The sequence below is a fragment of the Bos taurus genome, chromosome 5 (assembly GCF_002263795.3).
Source record: "Bos taurus isolate L1 Dominette 01449 registration number 42190680 breed Hereford chromosome 5, ARS-UCD2.0, whole genome shotgun sequence".
NCBI classification, from domain to species: domain Eukaryota; kingdom Metazoa; phylum Chordata; class Mammalia; order Artiodactyla; family Bovidae; genus Bos; species Bos taurus.
Genome location: NC_037332.1, coordinates 80,245,802 through 80,273,188, shown reverse-complemented (window position 1 = coordinate 80,273,188; position 27,387 = coordinate 80,245,802). Strand labels below are relative to the sequence as shown.

The 27,387-nt window shown below is 34.2% G+C and overlaps 1 protein-coding gene across 1 annotated transcript in view; it reads right to left on the bottom strand.

Annotated features, from left to right (window-relative positions):
• Positions 1-27,387, bottom strand: part of ERGIC2 (ERGIC and golgi 2) — a 43,295-nt gene that overhangs the window by 2,428 nt on the left and 13,480 nt on the right. The window contains exons 4-12 of the mRNA NM_001075563.1: positions 27,077-27,123; positions 25,470-25,540; positions 20,000-20,040; positions 13,383-13,484; positions 12,207-12,302; positions 10,042-10,097; positions 9,112-9,210; positions 4,373-4,470; positions 998-1,160 (exon numbers count right to left, since the gene is read on the bottom strand). Coding sequence (NP_001069031.1) covers positions 998-1,160; positions 4,373-4,470; positions 9,112-9,210; positions 10,042-10,097; positions 12,207-12,302; positions 13,383-13,484; positions 20,000-20,040; positions 25,470-25,540; positions 27,077-27,123 — 773 coding nt within the window. The remainder of the gene's footprint in view (positions 1-997; positions 1,161-4,372; positions 4,471-9,111; positions 9,211-10,041; positions 10,098-12,206; positions 12,303-13,382; positions 13,485-19,999; positions 20,041-25,469; positions 25,541-27,076; positions 27,124-27,387) is intronic.

Below are 27,387 nucleotides of genomic sequence, written 5' to 3'. Positions count from 1 at the left end.
TTACAATTCTGCAAAAGAAAATGGCTACCCACTCCAGTATTTCTGCCTGGAGAATTCCATGGACAGAGGAGCCTGACAGGCTCCAGTCCATGGGGTCTCAAAGAGTCAGACATGACTAAATGACTAACACTTTAACTTTCACAATATAGCACTTCTTTTTTCTTTCAGATTACCTTTAAGAAAATCCCATAACCTTAAAGCAAAATGATCAGAACTCATAAAATATTATTAACTAAAAAGCTGGCTGCACATATTTCATAGTACAATGTATCATAAAATATAATTTTGTATTCTATACTGTTAAAAATACCTTAATTGAAAAAGAAAATTTATGTTCAAACTATCTACTGCTTCCAGGCATTTTCTCATCTAATCCTACAACACACTTGCAAGTTAGATATTATTATTCCCATTTTTTATAGAGAGAAAATTTTAGAAAATGTAGGTGACTGACACAGGGCTATCACCATGTAAACGACACAACCTGGGTTCAATTCTAGGCTCTCTCTAGCACACTGTGTGTGTAGTCCCTTCAGTTGTGTCTGACTCTTTGCAACCCTATGGGCTATAGCCCACCATGCTCCTCTCTTCATGGGAGTCTCCAGGCAAGAATAATAGAATAAGTTTCCATTTCCTCCTTGAGGTGATCTTCCTGACCCAGGGAACGTACCCACATCTCTCTCATCTCCTGCCTTGGCAGGCAGGTTCTTCACCTCTAGTGCCACCTGGGAAGCCCAACCACACTAAATAATCTCCCTTAAGTCACTGAATACAGTGAACTTAAGTGTAACACTTAATCAATACAATCTGTGACATCTGAAATTAAATCTTAAAGAAAAAGTTCTTTAAATATCGAAACATGAAAATGTATATATATACAATATATACAAAATATATTTCTTGCCCCTTTTGAGTAAAAGTATCTTGACTGAGTGTGAGCTATACTTTTAGAAATTAGACAAAAAAAAAAAAAAAAAAAACAGGAATGAATCTTAACCTGTTGTTGAAAAGATTCCTCCAACAATACCACAAAGTCTTACAAAAAACTGCCAGAAAGGCATATGCTCTTCGGTAACTGTCACCATAAGAGAGCTGAGATCATATTTCATAAAAATCCCAGAGACTCCATGGCTGCCTGCAGCATGGTTAATAACACGTTCCTAAAGGAAGGCAAAAGGAAGGGGAAAGAGAGAAGGAAGACACAACAGGATTCACGTCATTAGGCTACTTGCATACAGTCAACAAGAAGCCCTCCAGCCCTCCTGAACAAGAACGACATCCAAATCTCTTCATGAATTGTCCTGCTAGATCAAGTTCTCTATTATGTATTCTTTGTATGACTGGCTTTTGAAGCAATCAAAAGAACTGAATCATTCTTTCCCATTTTCTCAAAAAAATCACTTTACGTACAAGGTTTCTATTAACCCAAGACTTTACAACTATATGGCACATTCTTCACTGGCCAAATCATTGAAAATCAGCACACTGCCCAAGAAGTTCATTTGGGTTTTTCTGTAGCATCATAAGGAAAAACCCAAATGAACTTTTTAGCCAACCCAATACATTCCTATTTTAACATACTTTTTTGTAATATTTCTTTGCTAAGATTTTACAAAATAATTATACTTCCTTGTCATTTGAAAAAATTTAAAAACAATTTCACTTTCTGTTGTTCATTTTAAACTATATGAGATATAGCACAGGAAGAAAGAATGCATTAATTTGAAAGACTGACTACTGGTTCAGTTTTTATATGAAATTTTTTTCTTGAAAGGAGTGTAACTAAATTTACAAACCTACCATAGTGTGCACACTAAGTGAGAAAATAATGTTTTGTTTCATGCTGTTTATACTTCAAAAATCAAGCTTGCAAACTTCTAATACATCTCTATCATAGCATTCCAAGGGACTCTCAAGAGTCTTCTCCAACACCACAGTTCAAAAGCAGTCAATCCTAAAGGAAGTCAATACTGAATATTCATTGGAAGGACTGATGCTGAAGCTGAAGCTCCAATACTTTGGCCACCTGATGCAAAGAGCTGACTCATCAAAAAAGACCCTAATGCTGTGAAAGATTGAACGCAGAATGGGACGACAGAGGACCATATCAATGGACATGAGTTTGAACAGGCTCCAGGAGACAGTGAAGGACAGGGAGGCCTGGCATGCTGCAGACCATGGGGTGGCAGAGAGTCAGACACGACTGAGTAACTGAACAACAGCATCATAGCATGAAACAACTATGATACCCAGTGCTTTGTTACGACTTTTGTGTCAAGCCTTACCTGTTTCTACTACGTTGTAACTAAACTACAAGCTTCAAGAAGACAAATAAGAAGGAAAATTATAGCAACTCATGTGGGTACTACAAAATCTCTTTGCCTGTTAGCACAACAGAACTATTGTTATAAGCTTATTCCTTACAAGCTTCCTTATAAGCCATTGATCAAGTTTCCAATATAAAATGACTTCATCTTAAGAGTTCTGATAAGTTAAATATAATGCCAAAATAATAAATATACTGTCGCCATCTATATGAGATGATGTCGTTTCAGGGATCATGGTGTCTACATAACAAAAGACTCGTAACGGTTCACTTTTGGTCCAGGACCAATGAAGGTCAGTGCTGACCTTATCATCCATCCATTCTGCCAACTTCAGTTACTTTTTCTGACAGTGAAACACAACTATTGTAGTTACCCTATCAGTACAAACACACCCCACAAAGGCCAAATGCTCTGGGATTCTGTTTTTCTTTTTGATTTACTTATATCCTGGAGATAATTTCATATCAGTAAATAGGTATCTTTTTCTCTCTCTCTTTTTAAAGTTGCATGTTCCCCCATGTATGGATGTATCATGTGGGTTGTTTCCAGTCTCTGCAATTACAAATAACACAACTAACAGCCTCATACACACATCACTTCTGTTCTCTTAATCTTTGGATTCAATTTATAGAAGTAGGATTGCTATGTCAAAGGATAAATGCATACATCATTTTTCAGATATTGCTTAACTCCCTTCCAAGCTATTATGCCACTTTACACTTTCTTAGCAATGTATATCACTCATTTTCCCCAAAGCCTTGTCACTGTGTAGACTGCCTGACTTTCCAGTGTTGCCAACCTTAGCAAGAAATGGTATCTCCCCAGCCATACAGAAAAGCAAACACAATATATACTTATAGACACTTTAGCTAGTTTCTCTCTCTCTCTGTGTACACACACACACAGTTATATATGTATACTTGGTTTTTCCCTTCTGAACCATTTGAAAAGTTATAAACACATGATACTACATCCATAAAAACTTTAGTACTTAGATTCCTAAGAATAAAGAAAATTCTATAGTTATTGAGCTCATAATCAACGTAAGTCATAAGATTATCAAAGGAAAATCTCATATGGAGGAAAGCAAATTTTTAAAAGCACTTAAATTTTGGAATTTTTCTGGACACTAGTATTTGAATATTCACCATATTTGAACACAATAAGTAAATATAACTTATAAAAATAAACAAAAGAAGAAAAAAGAGAAGAAAAGAAAGAAAATATGGTCCCAGAGTAGATGAGCAATCTGTTAAACTGTCCAATTCTAAAACTCTGCTCCTCACTGTCAATATTTATTTATAGAGCTACTCTACCCTAAGGTTACAGAACCTTTTTCCTCTCAATTATTAATAGATGAATACAAAGCCCTAACTTAAGAAGGAAAACCCTCTAAACCTGCCGTGTGAGTCACAATAACCATGCATGCCCCAGGGTAGGTGCATTAATTAAAAAATAATGGTGAAATTAGAAAATCTGTTGGCAGATAAAAACCTGCTTATACCAATACATAGGAAAACATCAAAAATTAAGATATTAAGAGAAAAATAATTAATATCATCATAGTTTTAACAGTTTATTGACAGAAAACATTCTAGATTTTTAAAATCTACTTCTTTTCTTCTTCTAAAACATATATTTAGTACCCATTTCTGATATTTTATTTGCTTAAAAGGTCAATCAATGCATTCCAAATTTTAAATGAGGGAGGGCATTACCTAATACTTCAACCTAATTTTGTAGCAGAAATATAAATGCTTTAAAAAATTCATTTTAAACCTATAACGGAAAATAATTTCAAAAATAATATGTGTTAAAAAAAAGAACTCTACTTTTTGAAATTTAATGCTTTTGACCTTTATTGAAATTTAATGTTTTTTGAAATTTAAATTTTTTTAAATTTGAAATTTAATGTTCATCTTTTTGTCAGTTTTTCTAAATGTCCTATGAACATCTAATAACAATGTACATGATACAAACTTTTAAAAATATTTGTGGAGGATACAAGATTCAAAAGATCATTTTACCAGTTGGATTCAACTTACCCTTTCTGTCACGGCAAACTGATGGGTGTCTGCTGAAATTTTATATGTCTGTAATTTTGTTGGCACAATTGTAATAAAATATTGAAACATCTGGTTGTCTAGAATAAAAACAAAATGTAGTTTTTTCCATCAATCCAGTAGCAATGAAACTGCTTCCAAATATACCATTCTTCTATTAAATACATTTAATCTGAGATTTAATGCTATTTATAACAATGTCTAACAAAAAAAGTATTATAAAAGAATCAATGAAAGCAATAATTCATGCTTGATAAAACAAGTAAGTTCTCAGTAAGCATAAAAGTCACACACACATATCTATTCAGTTCAGTTCAGTTCAGTCGCTGTCGTCTCCAACTCTTTGCAACCCTGTGAATCGCAGCATGCCAGGCCTCCCTGTCCATCACCAACTCCCAGAGTTCACTCAGACTCACGTCCATCGAGTCAGTGATGCCATCCAGCCATCTCATCCTCTGTCGTCCCCTTCTCCTCCTGCCCCCAATCCCTCCCAGCATCAGAGTCTTTTCCAATGAGTCAACTCTTCTCATGAGGTGGCCAAAGTACTGGAGTTTCAGCTTTAGCACCATTCCTTCCAAAGAAATCCCAGGGCTAATCTCCTTCAGAATGGACTGGTTGGATCTCCTTGCAGTCCGAGGGACTCTCAACAGTCTTCTCCAACACTACAGTTCAAAAACATCAATTCTTCGGCACTCAGCTTTCTTCACAGTCCAACTCTCACATCCATACATGACAACTGGAAAAACCATAGCCTTGACTAGACAGACCTTTGCTGGCAAAGTAACATCTCTGCTTTTCAATATGCTATCTAAGTTGATCATAACTTTTCTTCCAAGAAATAAGCATCTTTTAATTTCATGGCTGCAGTCACCATCTGCAGTGATTTTGGAGCCCCCAAAAATAAAGTCTGACACTGTTTCCACTGTTTCCCCATCTATTTCCCATGAAGTGATGGGACCAGATGCCATGATCTTCGTTTTCTGAATGTTGAGCTTTAAGCCAACTTTTTCACTCTCCACTTTCACTTTCATCAAGAGGCTTTTGAGTTCCTCTTCACTTTCTGCCATAAGGGTGGTGTCATCTGCATATCTGAGGTTATTGATATTTCTCCCGGTAATCTTGATTCCAGCTTGTGCTTCTTTCTAGCCCAGCATTTCTTATGAAGTACTCTGCATAGAAGTTAAATAAGCAGGATGATAATATACAGCCTTGACGTACTCCTTTTCCTATTTGGAACCAGTCTGTTGTTCCATGTCCAGTTCTAACTGTTGCTTCCTGACCTGCATATAGGTTTCTCAAGAGGCAGGTCAGGTGGTCTGGTATTCCCATGTCTTTCAGAATTTTCCACAGTTTATTGTGATCCACACAGTCAAAGGCTTTGGCATAGTCAATAAAGCAGAAATAGATGTAACACATATCTATTAGAAGATGTCAAAAAAAATAGATGAGCTAGTGACCTCGTTAGATAGCCTTTATAGTCATTAGCATCCTTTTATAAAATATGGAAAATAAAAAAGTTCTTTATAGTACAGAAACTAATAAAAATAAAGTTATAATAGTATATAACCACCAGGAGATACATTTTCGGTTTCTACTAATATCTTAAGATAAAAAAATAAACCAAAATTGAATTAGCCATTGGATAAATAAGCCGAACTGGAGTAGAAAATGGCAACCCACTTCAGTATTCTTGCCTGGAAAGTTTCATGGACCGAGGAGCCTAGTGGGCTAGTCCATGGGGTCACAGAGTCCAACATGACTGAGTGAGTAAGCATGTACCACTCAGGCAAATGAATCAAAATGTAGTCTTTGGATAAATACAAAGAATCAATACGATAGCAGGTAAAAAAAGAAGCTACTCAATGATGGCCTGGGGTCACTATGTAATTAAAGGGATTATATAGTCATTAAGCTTTTCTAGGTTTAATATGTCAGAAAAAGCATATATTACTAACTATTGATTTTAAACAATTCACATAATAAAAAGCAATGTTAATTCTCTAGGTCTTACACTCTAGAAAATTTAGAACTAGATATGCTCCTGCTGCTAAGTCGCTTCAGTTGTGTCTGACTCTGTGCGACCCCATAGACAGCAGCCCACCACGCTCCACCGTCCCTGGGATTCTCCAGGCAAGAGCACAGGAGTGGATTGCCATTTCCTTCTCCAATGCATGAAAGTGAAAAGTGAAAGTGAAGTCGTTCAGTCATGTCCGACTCTTCGTGACCCCATGGACTGCAGCCTACCAGGCTCCTCCGTCCCTGGGATTTTCCAGGCAAGAGTACTGGAGAGGGTTGCCACTGCCTTCTCCAGAACTAGATATACCTATCTATAATTTCAGCTAGGTAAGTGATAGGGCCTCATTATGTTTGTGACATATTTCACATCATATGGTAATAATTGTCTATGAAAATCACCCGCCAAAGTTCCTTTGAATCCCTTTCAGTCCATTCCCTCCATATCTGGCCTAGGCCAACCACTAACCTACCTTCTATTGTTACACACTAGTTTTGCCTATTCCAGAATTTCATATGAATGGAAGTATATGTATGTACTTTGGCGTGTCTTGCTTCTTTTGCTCAGCATGAATAAATTTTTATTTCCATCAATTCAATTTTTTAGTCTCTTATCTCAGCATAATTCAGAGTAGAAGAGGGAAAGGTAAAACTATAGATAGAAGGGAAAAGTAAGAGTAATGGTCTGTTTGACACTAACATTAGATAAGTTTCTGACAAAATAAACCAAAGACTGTTTCAGCCTCACCATTTATTTCACCTAATGCTTGTACCACTATCACCTTCAAAAACACCAACAGTTTTTGACCAGTTCTTCTATTATACATTTCAATTTAAATCCTAAATATTAACACAGATAATATTGGAGCAAGAGGGTGTCAACTTTGTCTACCACCAATAACTGGCTTGTCAGCTGAGCTTTCATCCTTTGAGTCGTTCTTTGATATGAAGTGAACTGCTCAATCTGTGCTTATTTTTTTAGATGTTTCATAACTCTATTTATGATAAACAAAAATAGCAACATGAAAATGATAGGTGTTTAAGTGTTAAGTATTTATGAAAAAAGATGAAATTGAGAGTGGTAAGGTTACAACCAATGCTGTACACATGTGTGGGAAAATTAAGACTTGTAGGAAAAAAGGAGAGACAAACGAAATCCCCTACCATGAGGAGTGAAGTACCAGTGCAATGAATAATAACCCATGAAGGTCAAAGAAACACCAGAGTTTTTTAAGCTACAGACTGTCTAATATATAAGACTGCTAGATAACTTAATGACCAGGCAAGGCAGACAATGCTGTTGCATTACATTTTGTTGCAAGATTTGCTGTCCAAATCGGCACAGCATTAAAGATGTCACTGCTAAGTAATCCCTTGCAAACTCCTACATCAGAGGGGGCAGTTACCTGAACCCACCGGATCTGTGATGCTGAATTTTTTTTTTTCTTTTTTGAAAGAGAGGCCCAATAGAATATATATTAGGCAGGAGAAGAGCATACTTGCTTTAAAGATTTGAAAACCTGCTAACATTCATCTCATGGCATTTTACGAAATAACTCTAAACACCTTAGTCTCCCTGAATTTAGGAACAAGTAAACTTCAAGAGTCTTTTGAAAATTAACCTGTTCATATTTAAATCTGCTTCCTTATAAAAATTTATAGTTCATTTTAGGATCCTGAAACAAAGTATTAACCAACATGTTTCAAATGAGCACCTCAGGTAATAATTAATGTATTTCGGTGTGGAATGAACATATACTTAACATGAGGTTACAGAGAACAAAGCTTATAACTCTCAGAATGTTTCTACTCACATGTTTCAAGTTTCCTTAAGTGAAACATTCCCAAACAGAAACATAAAATACTCATGAATGTGAATATTCTAAATAAAACATCTTTAATGTATCTGATTACAACACTGTGCTAACAGAGTAAAATACTGTACATTAATAAATCTATTTGAATTTAAAAAAACAAAATCCTTAATTAATTTTGCAGAGGCTAGACTTCTTTTGCAAAATGAAAGCATAGGAAGCTTTAGAAGTCCTCAAGGTAAGTCACACAATATGAGTATTTAAGAAGAAAAGCAACCAAAAATCTTCAGGAAATATGAGAACTGATAACTTGCTACAAAACTTAAGAAAATAATCTATTTATATTTGGTTTGAACAGATGGTTAAAACAAACAGTTATAAAAGATATCTGTACTACTTCTGTATTAACAACAAACCATTCTAGAAAAACTCTAGGTTTCTGATGTTTGTAAACTTCTCCAGAGAGATTTCTGATATGGTAAGCATAGCATGCATTTTAGAACTCTGAATCTATAAAAACAAAGAAATTCTTCTTATAATGTTCAAATTTTCTTTTATTCTTTCTTTGTTGAATATGGAAAAGCAGTTATACCCTCTTACACTAACCTTTCATACATTTGGAGAGCTTTTAAATTCTACTCCTTGTTCTGCTTACTTTTGACTAATTCCTTATTCTGTTTCATGGTACATTTTTAACATTCAAATTCATCCACTACTAGGACATTCTCTCCACAAAACATTGTCACTTAATGATTATCAACCATTTAAACCACTTAAAAGATTTGTTTATCTGTTACAAGGGGGTTAGGAAAAGAATTAATTAAAATGTTTTATCAAAGTTACAAGAACAATTTGCCTACATGCAAATTCCAACAGTAATTTTTAAATACTTACGATCTAATGCAATTTTTTCAGTTCCATCTAAAGGATTAATAATTCCAGGAACAAGTTCTCCAAAAGACAAATGATCTATTCTGTGAGAAAAGTTGTAAGCTAAGAAGCAAAAAAATAAAACTATTAAGTAGAGACATTAAATTATTTAAAACTACATGTTACAGACTAGTTCACATTCTTATCTATTCTCAAATGAAAGTATCTAAAATCTGGTAGTATGATAATACTGTATTTAAAACCACATTATTTTGAGAAAAATGTATATGAATACACAGGAATGCTATATCACAAATTTCATACTTATATACAAATTAACATCTAAGAAATAATACAACATCTAATTCTGATAACCAAAAAAATAATTCTTTTCTAGTCCAAATCATCATATAGAAACAGAACTGTGTTGTTAGAAGAACTGGGGTGATGTCCATGAAACTGATCAGATATATTTTTAATACACATCACTGCTAAATGTGACCCAATTTGTTTTTTATGGAATTTATTACTTGTTTTTATTCTCCAGCAGAGACTTTAAAAACTAAATTTTATGATAACTATTACATGACACTAACTTGAATACTTTATATCCATGTGTAAATATCCCTATTTAAATTTACATATGGAAACTTCAAATATATTCTCTTCATTATTGTAAAAATTAACAGAAATGTGTACCAAGTGATAAAATGGACACTAAGGCTCTTCCCCTAACCTCAGCAACTTCTGAGCTATGACTAAATAGAATTATAGGTAACTTAAAGACAAGAGAAAATGGATTAGTCATTAAGTTCAATCATTTATTTTCTCCTGTAGATATCTTCTTTCAGAGCAGCCCACTATCAAAGCCCCACCTTGTACCTGCACTAAAAATTTAAAAACAAACTTTTCCCAAGGATATCGTCCCAGAAAGAAATTTCAGAAACTGCTTACAGTCATGGTTGACAAGTGCTGCCAAGTGTGCATGACCTCGGGGATGTGGAATTGCCCTGAAAGGAGGGAAAAAAGATTAAAGTAATAACATTTAAATACATAATGAATTAAAATCAGAAAGCAGGTCCTTCCTAAACTATATGATTTTCTTAGAATTAAATAATATAACATACTTGACCTATGATTTAAGTAGTTCAATCTATTTATCTCGATGCCATAAACTGGGGGTTAGCAAACATTTTCTGTAAAGTTGTTATTGTTTTAGTTGCTAAGTCATATCCAACTCTTCTGTGACCCCATGGACTGCAGCCTGCCAGATTTCTCTGCCCATGGGATTTTCCAGGCAGAAATATTGGAGTGGGTTGCTATTTCCTTCTCCAGGGGATCTTCCTGACCCAGAGACTGAACCCATGTCTCTTGCACTGGCAGGTGGATTCATCACCACTGAGCCACCTGAAAAGACCTAGACAGTAAATATTTTAGGTCTGTGGGTCAAGATGCAAAACTGAAAATATCATGTAGTTACATAACAAGAGAGAAAACAAATTTTCACAAACGTACTAATAAACTTCAAATTATAATAGTAGTAACTGAGTACTTTTATGGAATCTAGGTTGTTGTGTTTTTGTTTTTTTTTTGAATCCAGGTTATTTTTTCTGGGAGAGAACAATTTGCTTAATTGGGCTTTAGAGTTGGCATTCCTTATTTTCAAAATCCCAGATATGATATGGATAGGATACAAATCAAATGATTTTCCATTTTACCTCTCTTACTGAACGTGTAATTATCACACAGAAAGATGTGTGATGAAATTAAGAATGTTCTTAATGAAATTAAGAAAAAAGGGCAAAATATAGAGGTTCCAAATGTATTTGTCAGTTTCCCTCTTTCAGTTAATTTTGGAATAGGATATTTTGTTTGTATCCAGAGATGCAATAAACTCTTCTAAATTTCTTTGAGCCAACAATTATCTGTTGGACTACATGATACGAAGAAGTTCTAAGTTTTCCATCTACAGGTTGGGAATGGGGAGAATAGCTCCTGGCGACAGTAACAAAACATGAATGTTAAGAGGAGTGGGATAACAAAAACAAAGCAATGCTCAACCTGATCACTGTAAACATGGAAACAAAGTCTAATGTTTTCTCTGTACATTAAAAAAAATATCCATCCAGCCATGCTCTTTCCTGTTTTATGACCTTTCCTTCAGCCTAGATGCTATTCTCTCCTTTACATATAAAATGTTGAATCATCCATTAGTGTTCAAAGGTTTTCTTCAATAAAGCCTCCACTGATTTGGAGAGTAGACCAGCAACCTTGTTATACAGTTTTTTATCAGCCACAGTTTTCCTTTATAGCTACAACTATAATTAAGTAATTATTAGTGTAATTCACTGTTTAAAGTTCAGATTCTCTCATAGAATGTCAGCATCATAAGGGCAAACCCTTTCTCTGGTTTTCACTGTTTAATCTATAGTATGTAGCATGGTACTTTGCCATGTAGCAAATACTCAAGAAATGTTTTTCACAATGAACAACTGTTCAGCTCTGAAACTAGCTAGGAGGAGAGAAGGGAGGGAAAGAAGCAAAGAAAGAGGGAACAGATAATCAGAGAATCTATTTATTCAGAAATTTACCAGGTGTTTACCATATGACAGTTTCTGTGCTGGGTTCTGTTCATAAAGGCAGGTGGTCTGAGATTTTTCTTTAACATTCACCTAATTTAACCTTATCCCAGACACATTTCTACCTACATCAAAATATTGTCTTGAATTAGGGATTCCATTTTGATGAGAATCACTGAAAGGAAAAACAAAAAACCTGATATCATCCAACAAAACGAACAAATTAACGAAATGTCTAAGTAAGAGGTTTGTTACCAACACTTGGCAAGCTGAAGGTTTTAATTCACATTTACCTATATTTTCTATACTTTATATGAAAGATAACATGACTGGTATCCTTTTGTTTTAAAGTAGAAGTTTTTAAAGTCAGTAGTCTTCTCTATCCTGAGGCTGAAGGCCAAAACAATCTGAAGACATCAAAAATACAAATTTGAAGAGTCCTTTAGTTGTTAGTTAGATATTATTCAATTAGCAAAGATCTGACTTTTAACCAAACTGCCAACTTGTCTAAAGTATTTTCAGCAAGTGAAAAGAACATACTTGCCCACAGTTATGTGAAAATTCCCTGCTACTTTATTGACATACAGATGACCACGAATTCTGCAAGCATCTGGAGGCTGTGATGAATCATCTTCCCTGTTACAAGATACATTACAATTACTTACAGCATAGTCAGTAGTTATCATTTACTGGTGAGGAAATTTTATAGAAGAAAAAAACTCCTAAAGATCAATTTTTACGTAATGTTCTAAATGTCAAAAGCAGAATAGCAGTTTTTTGAAATCTAAACATTTATTTTTAAAAACTACAAAAATGAAAAAAATTATATATAAAAGTGAAAAGTAAATCAAAGTGTTAGTTGCTCAATTGTGTCTGGCTCTTTGCAACCCCACGGACTGTAGCCCTCAGGCTCCTCTGTCCATGGGATTCGCCGAGAAAGAATACTGGAGTGGGTTGCCATTTCATTCTCCAGGGGATCTTCCCAACCCAGGGATTGAACCCAGGTCTCTTACACTGCAAGTAGATATTACTATCTTAGCCACCAGGAAAGCCCAACTATTGAATATATATTTACACAAACCTAAAATTTCATAGTTATTCAAATTTAATCAGAACACTAAATCTAATGAGAGAAGAAAAATGAAAAGTAAAGAATTATTAGTCCAACAAAGACTCTTTCATCATTTGTTTCTGGTACTTTCGGAGATAGGAAGGGATGGGAAAAAGAATGAGGTAAGGGAAGGGCATGACACTTAACTTCATATACATAAGAACATTTTCTTCCTCAACAAATGTAAAACCTCTATATAGTTTTAAATTTAAATAATCATTTTTATGACAATAGCATTTCCAAATATCAGCTCTTCTAATCTATAAAAGAGACAAAAGTAACATAAAAACATGAAATTCCTAACCAAAGTTTATACATCACCATAATGGTAAATGCAATTAATTTGTTCTTAAAACTTAGTACAATTTTATATGAAGGTATACCATACACACATAAAAGAGAAAAATTAAATAAAAATATTACTATTTATGATAATCCTGATCAATATCACTGGCCATAAATTCAAGAATTAAAAAAGCATCTTCATCATACAGAATGATTATATTTTCTCTAGGAACTAGGAGATTCAGAGAACTAAACCATTACTAAATCATGTCACAGTAAATCCTTAGTAAATAGTCTCACAGTTAAAATACACATCTCACCTTGGTGGAAGTGCTGTTGATGCACTTTTAAAAACACTTTTAAATACCACATCTTGAAGTGAATGTTCTTCTTGCAGTCTACTCTGAAATAGCTGTAGCATCCTAAATACAAAACAAACAAGCAACAGTTTAAAAATACAATAAGACACAAAGAGAAAGTCAACAGTATTTGAAAAATAACAATGGCTAGTTGACTTAGCTAAGTCATATATTTATTATTACAGAAACTTATTCTAAAATAAAATTCCAAGTATTCTTTGGTCATTTCCTGGAAAGTAAGAAAAGAGAGATAGTGTGGCTAGAGGTCTAAAAGCTGGGGTCCCTAATCCTGTCTATTTCTACAAATAATGAGCGTGTGGATCCTGTTTATATGTCCATCACAGGTGGAATGAGGGCCACCGAGAAAGACTTTCTGTTCATCTGAATATCTAAATTCATTCTTCATGCACATATGCAGCAATCACAAAATTATTAGCTTTTGTCAGATACTGAATCAAGTGTTATAGATAAAAAGAACAGGACAAATACAGGGTCAAATAACAGACTTGGGGGCTTCATTTGTGGCTCAGATGGTAAAGAATCTGCCAGCAATGCAGGAGACAAAGGTTCAATACCTGGGTCGGGAATATTCCCTGGAGAAGGGCATGGCAACCCACTCCAGTATTCTTGCCTGGAGAATCCCATGGACTGAGGAGCCTGGTGGGCTACAGCCCGTGGGGTCACAAAGAGTCGGACATGAATGAGCAACGAACAGTGGAAGTGACAAATAGATTCAAGAGATTAGATCTGATAGGCAGAGTGCCTGAAGAACTCTGGATAGAGAACATTGTACAGGAGATGGTGATCAAAACCATCCCCAAGAAAAAGAAATGCAAAAGGGCAAAATGGTTGTCTGATGAGGCCTTACAAATAGCTGAGCAAAGAAGAGAAGCGAAAGGCAAAAAGAGAAAAGAAAACATATATCCATCTGAATGCAGAGTTCCAAAGAACAGCAAGGAGAGAGAGGAATGCTTTCCTAAGTGATCAATGCAAAGAAATAGAGGAAAACAATAGAACGGGAAAGACAGGAGATCTCTTCAAGATAATTAGAGATACCAAGGGAACATTTCATGCAAAGATGAGCACAATAAAGGGCAGAAATCTAACAGAGGCAGAAGATATTAAGAAGAGGTGGCAAGAACACAAAGAACTATACAAAAAAGATCTTCATGACCCAGAAAACCATGATGGTGTGATCATTCACCTAGAGCCAGACATCCTGGAGTGCGAAGGCAAGTGGGCCTTAGAAAGCATCACTACAAAGCTAGTGGAGGTGATGGAATTCCAGTTGAGCTATTTCAAATCCTAAAAGATGATGCTGTGAAAATGTTTCACTCAATATGCAAACAAATTTGGAAAACTCAGAAATGGCCACAGGACTGAAAAGGTCAGTTTTCATTCCAATCCAAAGAAAGGTAATGCAAAAGAATGTTCAAACTACCGCACAATTGCACTCATGTCACATGCTAGTAAAGTAATGCTCAAATTTCTCCAAGTTCAGTCTCAATAGTACATGTACCGAGAACTTTCAGATGTTCAAGTTTAGAAAAGGCAGAGGAACCAGAGATCAAATTGCCAACATGCACTGGACCATAGAAAAAGCAAGAGAATTTCAGAAGAACATCTGCTTCTGCTTTATTGACTATGCTAAAGCCTTTGACTATGCGGATCACAACAAACTGTGGAAAATTCTTCAAGAGATGGGAATAACAGACCACCTGACCTGCCACCTGAGAAATCTGTATGCAGGTCAAGAAGCAATACAATAGTTAGAACTGGACATGGAACAACGCACTGGTTCAAATTTGGGGAAGGAATACGTCATGGCTGTATACTGTTACCTTGCTTATTTAACTTACATGCAGAGCATATCATGCAAAATTCTGGGCTGGATGAAGCACAAGCTAGAATCAAGATTCCTGGGAGAAATATCAATAGCCTCAGATATGCAGATGAAACCATGCTTGTGGCAGAAAGCAGAGGAACTGAAGAGCCTCTTGATGAAAGTGAAAGAGGAGAGTGAAAAAGTTGGCTTAAAATTCAACATTCAGAAAACTAAGATCATGGCATCCAGTCCCATCACTTCATGGCAAATAGATGAGGAAACAATGGAAACAGTGACAGACTTTCTTTCCTTGGGCTCCAAAATCACTGCAGATGATGACTCCAACCATGAAATTAGAAGACGCTTGCTCCTTGGAAGAAAAGCTATGACCTACCTAGACAGCATATTGAAAAAGAGAGACATTACTTTACTGACAAACATCTGTTTATTCCAAGCTATGGTTTTTCCAGCAGTCATGTATGGATGTGAAAGTTGGAGTATAAAGAAAGCTGAGCATCAAAGAATTGATGCTTTTGAACTGTGGCATTGGAGAAGACTCTTGAGAGTCCCTTGGACTGCCAGGAGATCGCACTAGTCAATCCTAAAGGAAATCAGTCCTAATATTCATTGGAAGGACTGATGCTGAAGCTGAAGCTCCAATACTGTGGCCACCTGTTGCGAAGAACTGACTGACTGGAAAGACCATGATTGTGGGAAAGACTGAAGGCAGGAGAAGGGGACAAGTTTGGATGGCATCACTGACTCAAAGGACATGAATCTGAGCAAGCTCCAGGAGTTGGTGATAGACAGGGAAGCAGCCTGGCATGCTTCAGTTGTGGGCCGCAAAGAGTCAGACGCAAGTGAGCAACTGAACTAAAAAGTGGAGATGACTGGGGTATAAATCTACAACATGAGCTTCCAATTCTCAGTACAAATTAGGCCACAGTGAAATTTAACATCACCTAGTATCTGCCTTTCCCGAAGTAACCTGAACTTTATTCTATGACATGACCATTCTAAACAAAATATTACATTCTACCTATAATTTTTAAAAAAAGTATCAGCATATAAGATATAGGATTATAGAGAGCTTAGTATACATTTGAGAACTCATGCTTAGATTTTCTTTTTAAATATACTTAGCCAAAATAAAACAGAGTTGCTTGAAGACATTTTTTTAAACTAAATTCATGAAACTACTTATTCTGAACAACAAGACCAAGAATAAAAGTATTACTTCTATTTCTACCATTTTTAACAATAACTTTGTATCTTTAGATATAATCCTATTTCACCTACTTTAACTCTATACCTTTATATAACTAACATCCAAAGTCATCTATATTAGAACTCAAACTCAGCTAGTACAAAATTTATAACCCAGAGGGGAAGGAAGGATGAACAGACAAAACAGGATTTTCAGGGCAGCAAAAATACATATACTATAATGGTGGGTATATGTCATTAGGTATCTGTTAAAACTCAGAATGTACATCTCTAAGACTCTAAGAACTCTAATGTAAACTTCAGACTCTGGGCAATAAGGATATATTCATATTGGTGCATAAACTGGAAGAAATGTACCACTCTGGTGCAGGATACTGATAATGGTGGAGGCCATGCATATGAAGGGACAGGGGATATTTGGGAACTCTATAGTTTTCACTCAAATTTGGTGTGAAACTAAAAATACTCATAAAAAGTTTTTAAACATATATAAACATACATAAATAATTTTGAAAAATTATAAACAAACACCTGAAGAAGCAAATATAAATCAGAATATATTTTACATACTATCATGATATAATAATAAACATTTTCTAGAAGGGCAAGTGAGAGATGAAAAAGATTAGTTGGGATCCTGAATATTTAAGAAAGCAGAACAAATCAAAGAAAACTTAAATATCTTTTAGCAAATTCTGTAGGAAAAGAACATTTTGGTATGCACATTATTAAGGTTGTTAGGCCTTAGGCATCTGTAGTCCATTCACAAATACTTGTTTGGAAGCAGAACACAAATAATTTAGGAAGCTTCAAGAGGTCAGATTTCATCTTTAGATATATGTATGTACAGAGACTCAAAAACTTTATATCTAATGCTAGCAGAAATTGAAACCTTCATATTTTTGTATGTCATATATTTCCAGAGTTCAAATTTTAGTGCTTGGGCAGTGGGAAAAGAGCTTGATGACAACAAACCATGTGTGTGTGTGTGTGTGTGTGTGTGTTGTGAGCCTCAAATAGGCCAGTAAAAACCCGAGCTAATATTCCATAGATGAAGGGATATGAAAAAGTGCACTATGATGGAAAATAGAAAACTGCACGCTGGAGCATATTTATAATTTTAACAGTAAAAACACAGTGTTGTCTCTCACTTATTACTAGTTTTGAACACTGAATAAAATTCCACATGAAAGCAGACTTATAACTTTTAACATTTCTAGAATAAAGTAATACATTTCATTCCTGGACAGCTCTCTACTAAAAGGTCTAGAAGCCCAGAGACACCAAAACATTAAGTTATTTTGTTCAACTAATTTGTTTCAACTATATGCCAAAGATAGTAACAAGAACAACAAAACCCACTTGTCACCTTTGGTGATTAGAGTATTTCGAAAGTTGGCTGTAAAAGGGGAAGAATCTGTTATCTTTCTTTTCCTATGTAGAGTGTACATCATGATGAAGGTTTCTCTTTATAGAAACATTTTCAGTTAAAAAATGAAAACTACTGGTAGGTTTAGAATATTACCATTTTGTAACCTCTAACAAAATGTGTGGATCTGGACTATGATTATTACAGGCTGCTCACTTCTCAAAGGGACAGATCAAGAAACATTACGTGTTTTTTGATGGAAGGCCACTGCATCACCCATAATGTATTCTTGGCACAAAATCAAACGTGAATCTGACCAAACCTCTAGAACTACTAATTTACAAGAAACACACAGTCCTGAGGAGCTTGTATAGTAATAACCTAGGAATACAATCAGCAAAACCCAAACTGTGTAACTTCTACAGGACAAATGATTCAATTTCCTAAACAAAAAAACTGCAAAAGGGAAGAAGATATGGTGGGAGAATCTGTCCATTAAAAAAATGGAAGCATCATTAACCAATTCAATGATGCAGTTTGGATCCTGAGTCAAACAAATGATGTAAAATTTAAAGGACAATTGGGGGAAGTTTGGATACTAAATCGTAATATGATGATATAAAACATTTATTGTTAGTTTGTTAAGGTGCAATAATGGTATTATAATTTAATTCTTTTTTACTTTATATCAGAAGTTGATTTACAATGTTATGTTAGTTCCAGGTGTACTGTAAAGTGATTTAGTTATACGTAAAAAAAAAAATTTTTTTTAATCTCTCCAAACAATGAAAGTGTTTTTAAAAGAAAAAGGCATTTGAAATGAACCAATACTTAGGGACTAGAAAGACAGAAAAGGATGAGTAAAAAAATTTATTTTTTAATAATCTTAAATTAGTTAATGCCTTTTTAAACACAAGACACAGCCTAGAAACCAAAAAGAAAGGACAGAGATGGGATGCAGCAACCATTTACCATAAAAAAGTAATTTCTTTAATATACAAAGAACTCTTTTAACAGTAGTAAGAAGAAACCCAATGACCAAGCAAAATTGGCATATGGCATGAACAAGGAGTTACATACAAAGATACAAATGGGAAAAAAAAATTCAAAGATATTCAGCTTATTTATAAAGAAATGCTAATTTAAAAGTGCATTATCAGTTTTCACCCATCAAAATGGCAAACATTTTTTTAAAAACGTCTGATTATACCCACTGTTGGTGAGGTTAAAAGAAACAAGTACCCTCACATAGTTGTGGAGTATAAATCAAACTATTTGGCATTATCAATCAAAATCTTTTACCAATCTTACTGAGATATAACTGGCATATAACATTGTATAAGATTAAGGTATAAACATACATAATGTGAAATGATTACCACAATAAGTTTAATTAACAACTGCCTCATCATTACAAATGTTTTTTCCTTGTGTGACAACTTATCAAAACATTAAATATTATCTAAAAGAGAAATTTCATTTCTAGAAATTTTATATACATATATTCACACAAGTACATAAGGAATATATACATATATTCACATGAGAAATTAGATTCAAGACTTTTCACTGAGCATTGATATTAGCAACCTGTAAGCAATCTAAATACCCATCAATAAGTATCCAAAAACTATTATAGTTTGTCAATAAAATATACCACTGTATATACTTAAGTGGGAAGATGTCCAAAATATAAGGTTAGGTTGGAAAAAGCAAGTTATAAAATAGATGTATAGAATGACCCCATTTGTATTAGGAAAAAAGTAACATAAGCAAATACAGCCACATACAGAAAACTGGTTATTAGCACTCGTCAGTGGTACTAGGTTTAGAGAATGATAAGGAGGCTTCTATTTTCACTTAATATCCTTTGTATTCAAATTTGATCACATATGCTTTTAAAAATATTTAAATAGATAATACAATTTTAAATGTAAAATAAAATGTATTTATGGTTCAAAGTGGATTAGAGAAAAGATATGACATTCCAAAGATTTGATAAAACTTGAAATTGAAAAGACTGTATTATATACTGTATTCTGTTAATATTTCATTCAAACAAATGCCTAGAGGAATCTATACATAATTCACAGTAGACAAAATAAGCAAAGCAAGATCTAGATTTCTATGAACCACAATACTTTGTTTACTTATTACCTCTGCCACTCTCTTTGCTGTGGTGAAAGATCAAATATTGCCTGAAATAAAACAAAACATAATCACTAGAACTGTCAATTTCTCCCAGCTTTAATATTATAATTTAAAACAATTTTCTTTGAGCAAGGAACAAATTTATAGTGCCGTTAAAAACAAGTATTCATAATTTACATTTAATCTTCCATAAGTCAAACTAATAAATTTAAATATATGATACTTATACTCAAAAGTAGTACACAGAAATTTTACTAACTGCAAATATTTTCCTGTTATAGAAACCTACATTTATAGGAATGGATACAATGCAATCTATCACATATACAAAATGATAATTTACGGCTTAAAATCATTTAAATGATGCCAGCAAGAAACTTAAGCATTTAAAAAAGAAGAAGAAATGAAAAACTCATACAGCTTAAGTATAGTATTCAAGCATCCAAAGCCTATGTTTCTGTCATGGTATTTTACCAAGATAAAATCAACAAGTTTTGAAACAAGCTAAACAATGTCTGTAATACTGTAATTCCCAAATGTATTAACCAAAAAAGAATAATTCAAGAAATGTTATCTAGGCACTATATTCATCAATTCAAAGACAAATTTTGTTATTTTGTAGACTCAGAAGGAAAAAGGCAAGCTTCTCATGGTTTGTGGCAATACCCATAATTTGTGGCAATACTCATAATTTAATTTTCAAACAGCAAGTCCACCTTTGATATTTATAAAGACAATTCATAACTAGGCATATTAATTCTACATTCTAACTCATGATTATTATTAATGATGCCGCCCATAACATGCCCTAAATATACTACTCTCTACAAATTCTTGGTCTTAACCACTCATTCCATCAAACAGCTCTAATTCTGTGCCTTTGGTTATTTAACTATGTTAACCTGGAGACTTCCTCTCCTGTAATTGTGACCCTAAAGTCGGTCTAAATTCTATACACCATTTGTTCCAGGTTAAATTGCCCCCCTCTTTCTGATTACAATGAAATTACTTTGGTTACTCCTCCTGCAACCTTTTCATACCATGGCACACAGAGAAAATGCTCACATCTAAAAAACACACCAAGGCCAACACACAAGGCTACATACACCTGCTCCCCAGTTACTCTGTGAATAAAACTGTTGATAGCAGGGACTATGCCATTTTTCCTTTGGTATCCCCAAACTGCTCAACATATTAACACAGCAGGTAACACAAAACAGATTAACACAGCAGGTAAGGAACCACAGAGTGGCTTTGGGCTAGGCCACATGCTACTTAAATTAACATCTCAATCTTCATAACAATCTTGTGAGTTTGTTATTATTCTTTTATATATAAAAAAGAACTCAAAAGGTTAAAAACTTTTTTTCAAAATCACAGGTAGTAAGGGTCAGTGTATAAGCCCAATTCTCTGATTTCTCACTTTCTCACATCCCTAAAAATGGTTCTTTTCTTTAAATAAATAATAGCTATCACATAGCATAATGTGATCATGGTTTAGAAATTTATAAAATTATTAGAATTTTTATATTCAGACTGCATATTAAAAGAATGAGTGAAAATTTAAAAACAAGTAAAAGTTATCTCAAATAATTTTACATTAATAATAATCCTCAAATACTTTAATATAAATTAGGACAAGGGAGTGAATACTTATCAAAAACATTGTTAAACATTTTAAAAATTACTGATAAAAAGTATACAATTTTTAAGTATACATATAAGAAGTATACATATTTTAAAGTTTCTAGCTTTATGACTTGGAGAAGGCAATGGCACCCCACTCCAGTACTCTCTCCTGGACAATCCCATGGACGGAGGAGCCTGGTAGGCTGCAGTCCATGGGGTCACTAAAAGTCGGATATGACTGAGCGTCTTCCCTTTCACTTTTCACTTTCATGCATTGGAGAAGGAAATGGCAACCCACTCCAGTGCTCTTGCCTGGAGAATCCCAGGGACAGGGGAGCCTGGTGGGCTGCTGTCTACGGTGTCAGAGTCAGACACGATTGAAGTGACTTAGCAGCAGCAGCAGCAGCAGCTTTATGACTAAGACATGACTTTTATTATATGACAGTTAAAATAAAACTTTCCTATTTACAAATGATTGAAAGAAATGGAATAAATTGTTACAATGGAATAATCAATGATCTTGCCCCAGTTCTGTAATGCGTTATGCTTTACATTTTGTGAGCTAGAAAAAAAGAAAAAGTCAAGCAATTTCTTCTCAGGAGTTTAGCATCTAGCTAGAGAGACAAGCTATCCAGAAAAAATATACATTAAAAAAAAAAAATCAGAGACTTAATAAACGTGAAGAATGCCAGACACTCAGAATATGGAGAGACTGCTAGAAAATAGCATAAATAAATTTCAGAGGATAAACTCAAGATGATATTTCCTCAAATCCTCACAATGTTCAAAGAAACAGAAAAATGAGGACACAAACTATATCACTGTTTTGAATTATTTTAAATCAGCATCCACCTGCTGGAATTTTTTAAAAACTTATGCAAGCCAGCATACAAGGGAGACTAAATTGAGAAAACAGCCCAACACATAATTAATTTCATGAGACAAGAAAAGTTCATGTAAGCAGCAATTAAACTGCCAATTCACAGTAACAAGGAAAACAGGTGATAAAAGACAGTAACACACTTGAGGAAGAGACAGCGTCCATCCTAAGAACACTTTTAATAATTTGATCAATGCCACAGACTGCATTCCACAGCAGTATTAGTCCCAGCTTATATGTGACCTGGACAGTAATATAAATTAAGCAAAATTACTGCCACAGCTGCCTGCTAATGAGGACAGTCACACCAGTTAAACAAAACAGGAATTACCTTAGCTAAATTGAACCTATCAAAAAATAAACATGGAAAAGAAATACTAGCGCCCTCACCCACTCCAGTGTTCTTGCCTGGAGAATCCCAGGGACGGGGGAGACTGGTGGCTGCCGTCTATGGGGTCACACAGAGTCAGACACGACTGAAGCGACTTAGCAGCAGCAGCAGTGAAGCACTCTGCCATCCTGAATCCAGTGTGACTTCTTCGTTTCTTTTCAAAAACATCTGAAGCTTTAATTTTACTTAGAAGAAACATAGCATACCTAAACTATATATCCTTCTTGTTTCATTTAGGTCTGGGGAAAAAAAAAGTGGAGGTGAGGAGGAAATGGGAACTGACGTAACAGTCTACTTCAACTCTCAGTCAGTTATTTGGCCATGTATTTTCCCATCCAAAAGAAGAACAAGAAAACAGACAAAAAAGATTCATTAATTTGAAGGATGTGGTCAATCTGAGGCCCAAGGCCTAACTTTCCTCTATGATACCATTTCTAAAAATAAGAAGAAAAGTTTTTCTAATTATCTCTCAATGAGATTTAACATCATGAAGATAGAAAAAAATAGAGTGATCTGCAATATATTAGAGGTGGGAAGTATAATCACTGAATTTTAAAACATAATGAAGGCATTGAAAAAAAAGACTGATCCAGAAGTCAGAGGTAGAGTTCCAAATATACATCTTATGCAGGAGTTGATAAAATATTGAGAACCACTCCAGGAAAGTCAACATCATTTGATAAGAATCTTTAAAAGCAGAAACAAAAGTATTACTCTGAACATCTTTAAAGCAAACCAACAACCAAAAAACACTTAAAAATCCAGATCACTAATACCACCAGAAGCCAAAAACAACTAAAGGCGATCTACATTTGGATATATATATAGGATAAATATTTGAATTTTAAAAGCAAAGGAAAGAAAGCATGTAAGTAGATAAATACACTCCCTACAAGGAAAAAAATATTGTGCCAGAAGGCAATAAAGGAATGTCTACAAAGTTTTGAGTGCAAAGTATCATAAAGCAAGAATTCTATCCTAAGCCAACATGTATGAAGAACGGAATGACAGAATGGCAGTCTGTCACAAAACATAATCCACATATTCTTTTTAAGAAAATTATTTTATACTGGACTATAGCCGATTAACAATGTTCTGACAGTTTCAGGTGGACAGCAAACTGACTCAGCCATACATATACATGTATCCATTCTCCCCCAAACTCCCTCCCAACCAGGCTGCCACATAATGTTGAGTAGAGCTCCCTGTATTATAGGGTAGGATCTTGTTGTTTATCTATTTTAAATATAGCAGAGTGTACATGTCCATCCCAATATTCTTTCTGTGATAAATAAGTCACAAAAAGTCCCTTAAAAAATGATAAAAATAAAGAAACAAAGAAGACTAAAAATAAAAGCAGTAAAACTCAGTGAAAGTTGAAGAACTATTCCTAAAATAGTATGAAATGTAATGCAAATGTGAACGTGCCTGACAATAATCACCATCTAAACTTCCAGATAACAGTATGCAGTAACACAGTACCTGACTTTGTAAGGTAACTAACCTCATTAAAAATTACTGTGATACCAATTTTTTGAGTGGAGTAGAGGAGTTAGGAAGTAGAGAGATTCAGAGTGGCACTAACAAAAGTTACTTTTTCTTTACAAAATTTTATTTAAAAAGTGTGTATGAAAAGACATAAATACATTTTATTGTTATAAACTAAAAATAACTTGGTAATCAAAACTAACCTAAGGGCTTCCTTTTTCTCCTCCACACATTCAGTTACTTCTAATCCTCCATCACCTTTAGTCTTCACTTTCCGATTTTGTTTCTAGAGAGTTCACAACTGTCAATGGTAAACAAACAACTCAAGAATGCATAAGTAAACGTAAGTACCACAAAGCCAACAGAGCAGCCCGCAGGCAAACTAGCTGGGAGTTCTGTACGTCCTTCTCTAAAGCTTCTTTAGGCCTAGTTCTGATCAGGACCTGTTTATTACCTGCCCCTGTAATGTGCTGGTGTCTTCTGATAAATTAATTTTATTACACACAACTTGTGCGATGAAAACGATAAGACAATGTCAGTATTTCACTGCGTCTGGGAAATGGCGGTGTTGCATATAAAATTCTCCTCCTAGGTACTGCTTCATTCTTCATTACACGAGACATATAGCTCAGACATTTTTAAGGGCTTAAATTTGGTAAAAGAAGAATACAAATAGAACACAGAATTTCTAAATCATCGGAAAAAAAGGAATGTCATCACTCTAGCAACTGTATAAGAGAGATAAGCAAACTGTTAGGAAGAATTAACAAAAAATATAAAACAAGTACAAGGTTATTGTTATAGAGGCATATCCAGAATGCTAACAATAGTTATCTCAAGGCTTTAGTATCAAATATAACTTTTTTCTTCCCCTAAATGTTTACAAATGATATGTATCACTTTTATTTCCTTGTTTTATTTTTTATTGAAGTATAGCTGATTTACATTGTCATACGTGACTTCTGTATTAAGAAAATGTATATTTTAAAAACTAGCTCAGACAAAACTAAAAGCAAATATCAAAACTGTTTTCAAGGGGAAAATTCCTCAAAGCATACAACTGAAAACGATATGTGAATCAAACTTACTGGTTCATAAACTAGACCATCTGCAGATGCAACCATTGTTTCTGCTAAATCCAATACATCTGCTCCAACATCTGCATAAAAAAAAATTAGAAGTTTTATATTTTATGCTCAGAACCAAACTTTATGTGATGTACACTAACAAATTAAGATGAATAATAGAAAACTCACAAGTATGTGGGATCACTTTCCTATACTGCTTATTTATTCAAGTTAAAACAGTAGTATTATATAGTTTTGGTGGAAATAACTCCAAAAATTAATAATGCTTTTTCTACTTTTTACTCAGTAAGAAAGATGACTTGGAATCTCACAGTAAAAATAGTATAAACTTAACTGAACTGAAGAGCTTTGCAAAAACTGGCAATAAACTAATCACAGTATTAAATGGCTGCCTGACAAAATATTAATGACAAGAATTATTTTTAGAGATTAAAAAAATCTTAAGGCAAAGCTACTGATGACATTTAAATAGTCAACAAATAGGGAAAATTTATTTTGAAAAGGGTAAAATTTTAATGGTATTCAAACATCTATAATAAAGCAAAATATGATAATTCAGTATTAACACTAACTCAATAGTTTAGATACAAAATATTTATCTTAAAACCACTAACATAAAAAAATATAAATGGAAAAGGGAAACAGATTTAGATGAAATCTTTTAGAAATTAATTTGGATATAATGAGATTCACATTGGATATAATGAGTTCACAACTTTAAAAAGTTCTGTCTGAATTACTGAATTCTTGGTCTCTACTTTTCAAGCAGTATTTTACCATACAATTTAAGATGAAAAAGCATCCTCATTTCTGAGAGCAATACTGATTCAAACAGTATCTATCTGGAATAAAAACATTTTTTCACTTCTACCAGTATAATTAAGTGAAGCCAGTGAAGAAAACAGAAAACGGTACCACCATTAACTTAAAAGATTTGAATCTGTGTGCAAAAGTAAAGGGTTGTAAATTGAAACAGTGATAGACAATGTTTGCAGAAGGTGGGTGTAAAAACTGGTACACCAAATAAGAAATACCTCCAAACAGGACACACCTAAACTAGAACTTTGATTTATCAAATTTACCTTCAATTTTCTTTCAGTTTAATCATACTAATGTAAAAGTTAAATCCCTTCATGGAGAAGAAATTTAAAAAATACAAGCTGTGGAGAAAAACATTCTTATTTGCATTCTTAAATAACACTACAACAGTATTTTACAATATCATAAAGGGAAAATAAAGTTAAAACAGCCAGTATTTTTTACTTTTTATTAGCAATTATTTAGAGGAGGCAATGGCAACCCACTCCAGGACTCTTGCCTGGAAAATCCCATGGATGGAGGAGCCTGGTAGGCTGCAGTCCATGGGGTTGCTAAGAGTCAGACATGACTGAGCGACTTCACTTTCACTTTTCACTTTCATGCATTGGAGAAGGAAACAGCAACCCACTCCAGTATTCTTGGCTGGAGAATCCCAGGGATGGGGGAGCCTGGTGGGCTGCCATCTATGGGGTTGCACAGAGTCGGACATGACTGAAGCGACTTAGCAACAGCAGCAATTATTTAACCATAATTTATATATGCATTCATCAAGTTAAAGATGTACTTACACTGACACTTCATGGCAACAGTAATATCTATATTGATCCTCAATTTGCTAAAAAATGAAAAGGAAACATTATAATCTAATAATTGATCAGCAAAACATGAGCAATAAAAATCAACTGATCTATGAAAAACTTGGACTTCATACAGAATATGTCAATTACAACTTGTACAGCATTTCATATGGCCAAAACAAAGGCTCTTCAAAAGTAAAAATTCTATTTTGTAATTATTCCAAAAGCCATTCTGACTTACAAGTTTTTAGCACAGTATCCTTTAATTTAATGACAAGTTTACAACTAAGAACTCTAAGCAA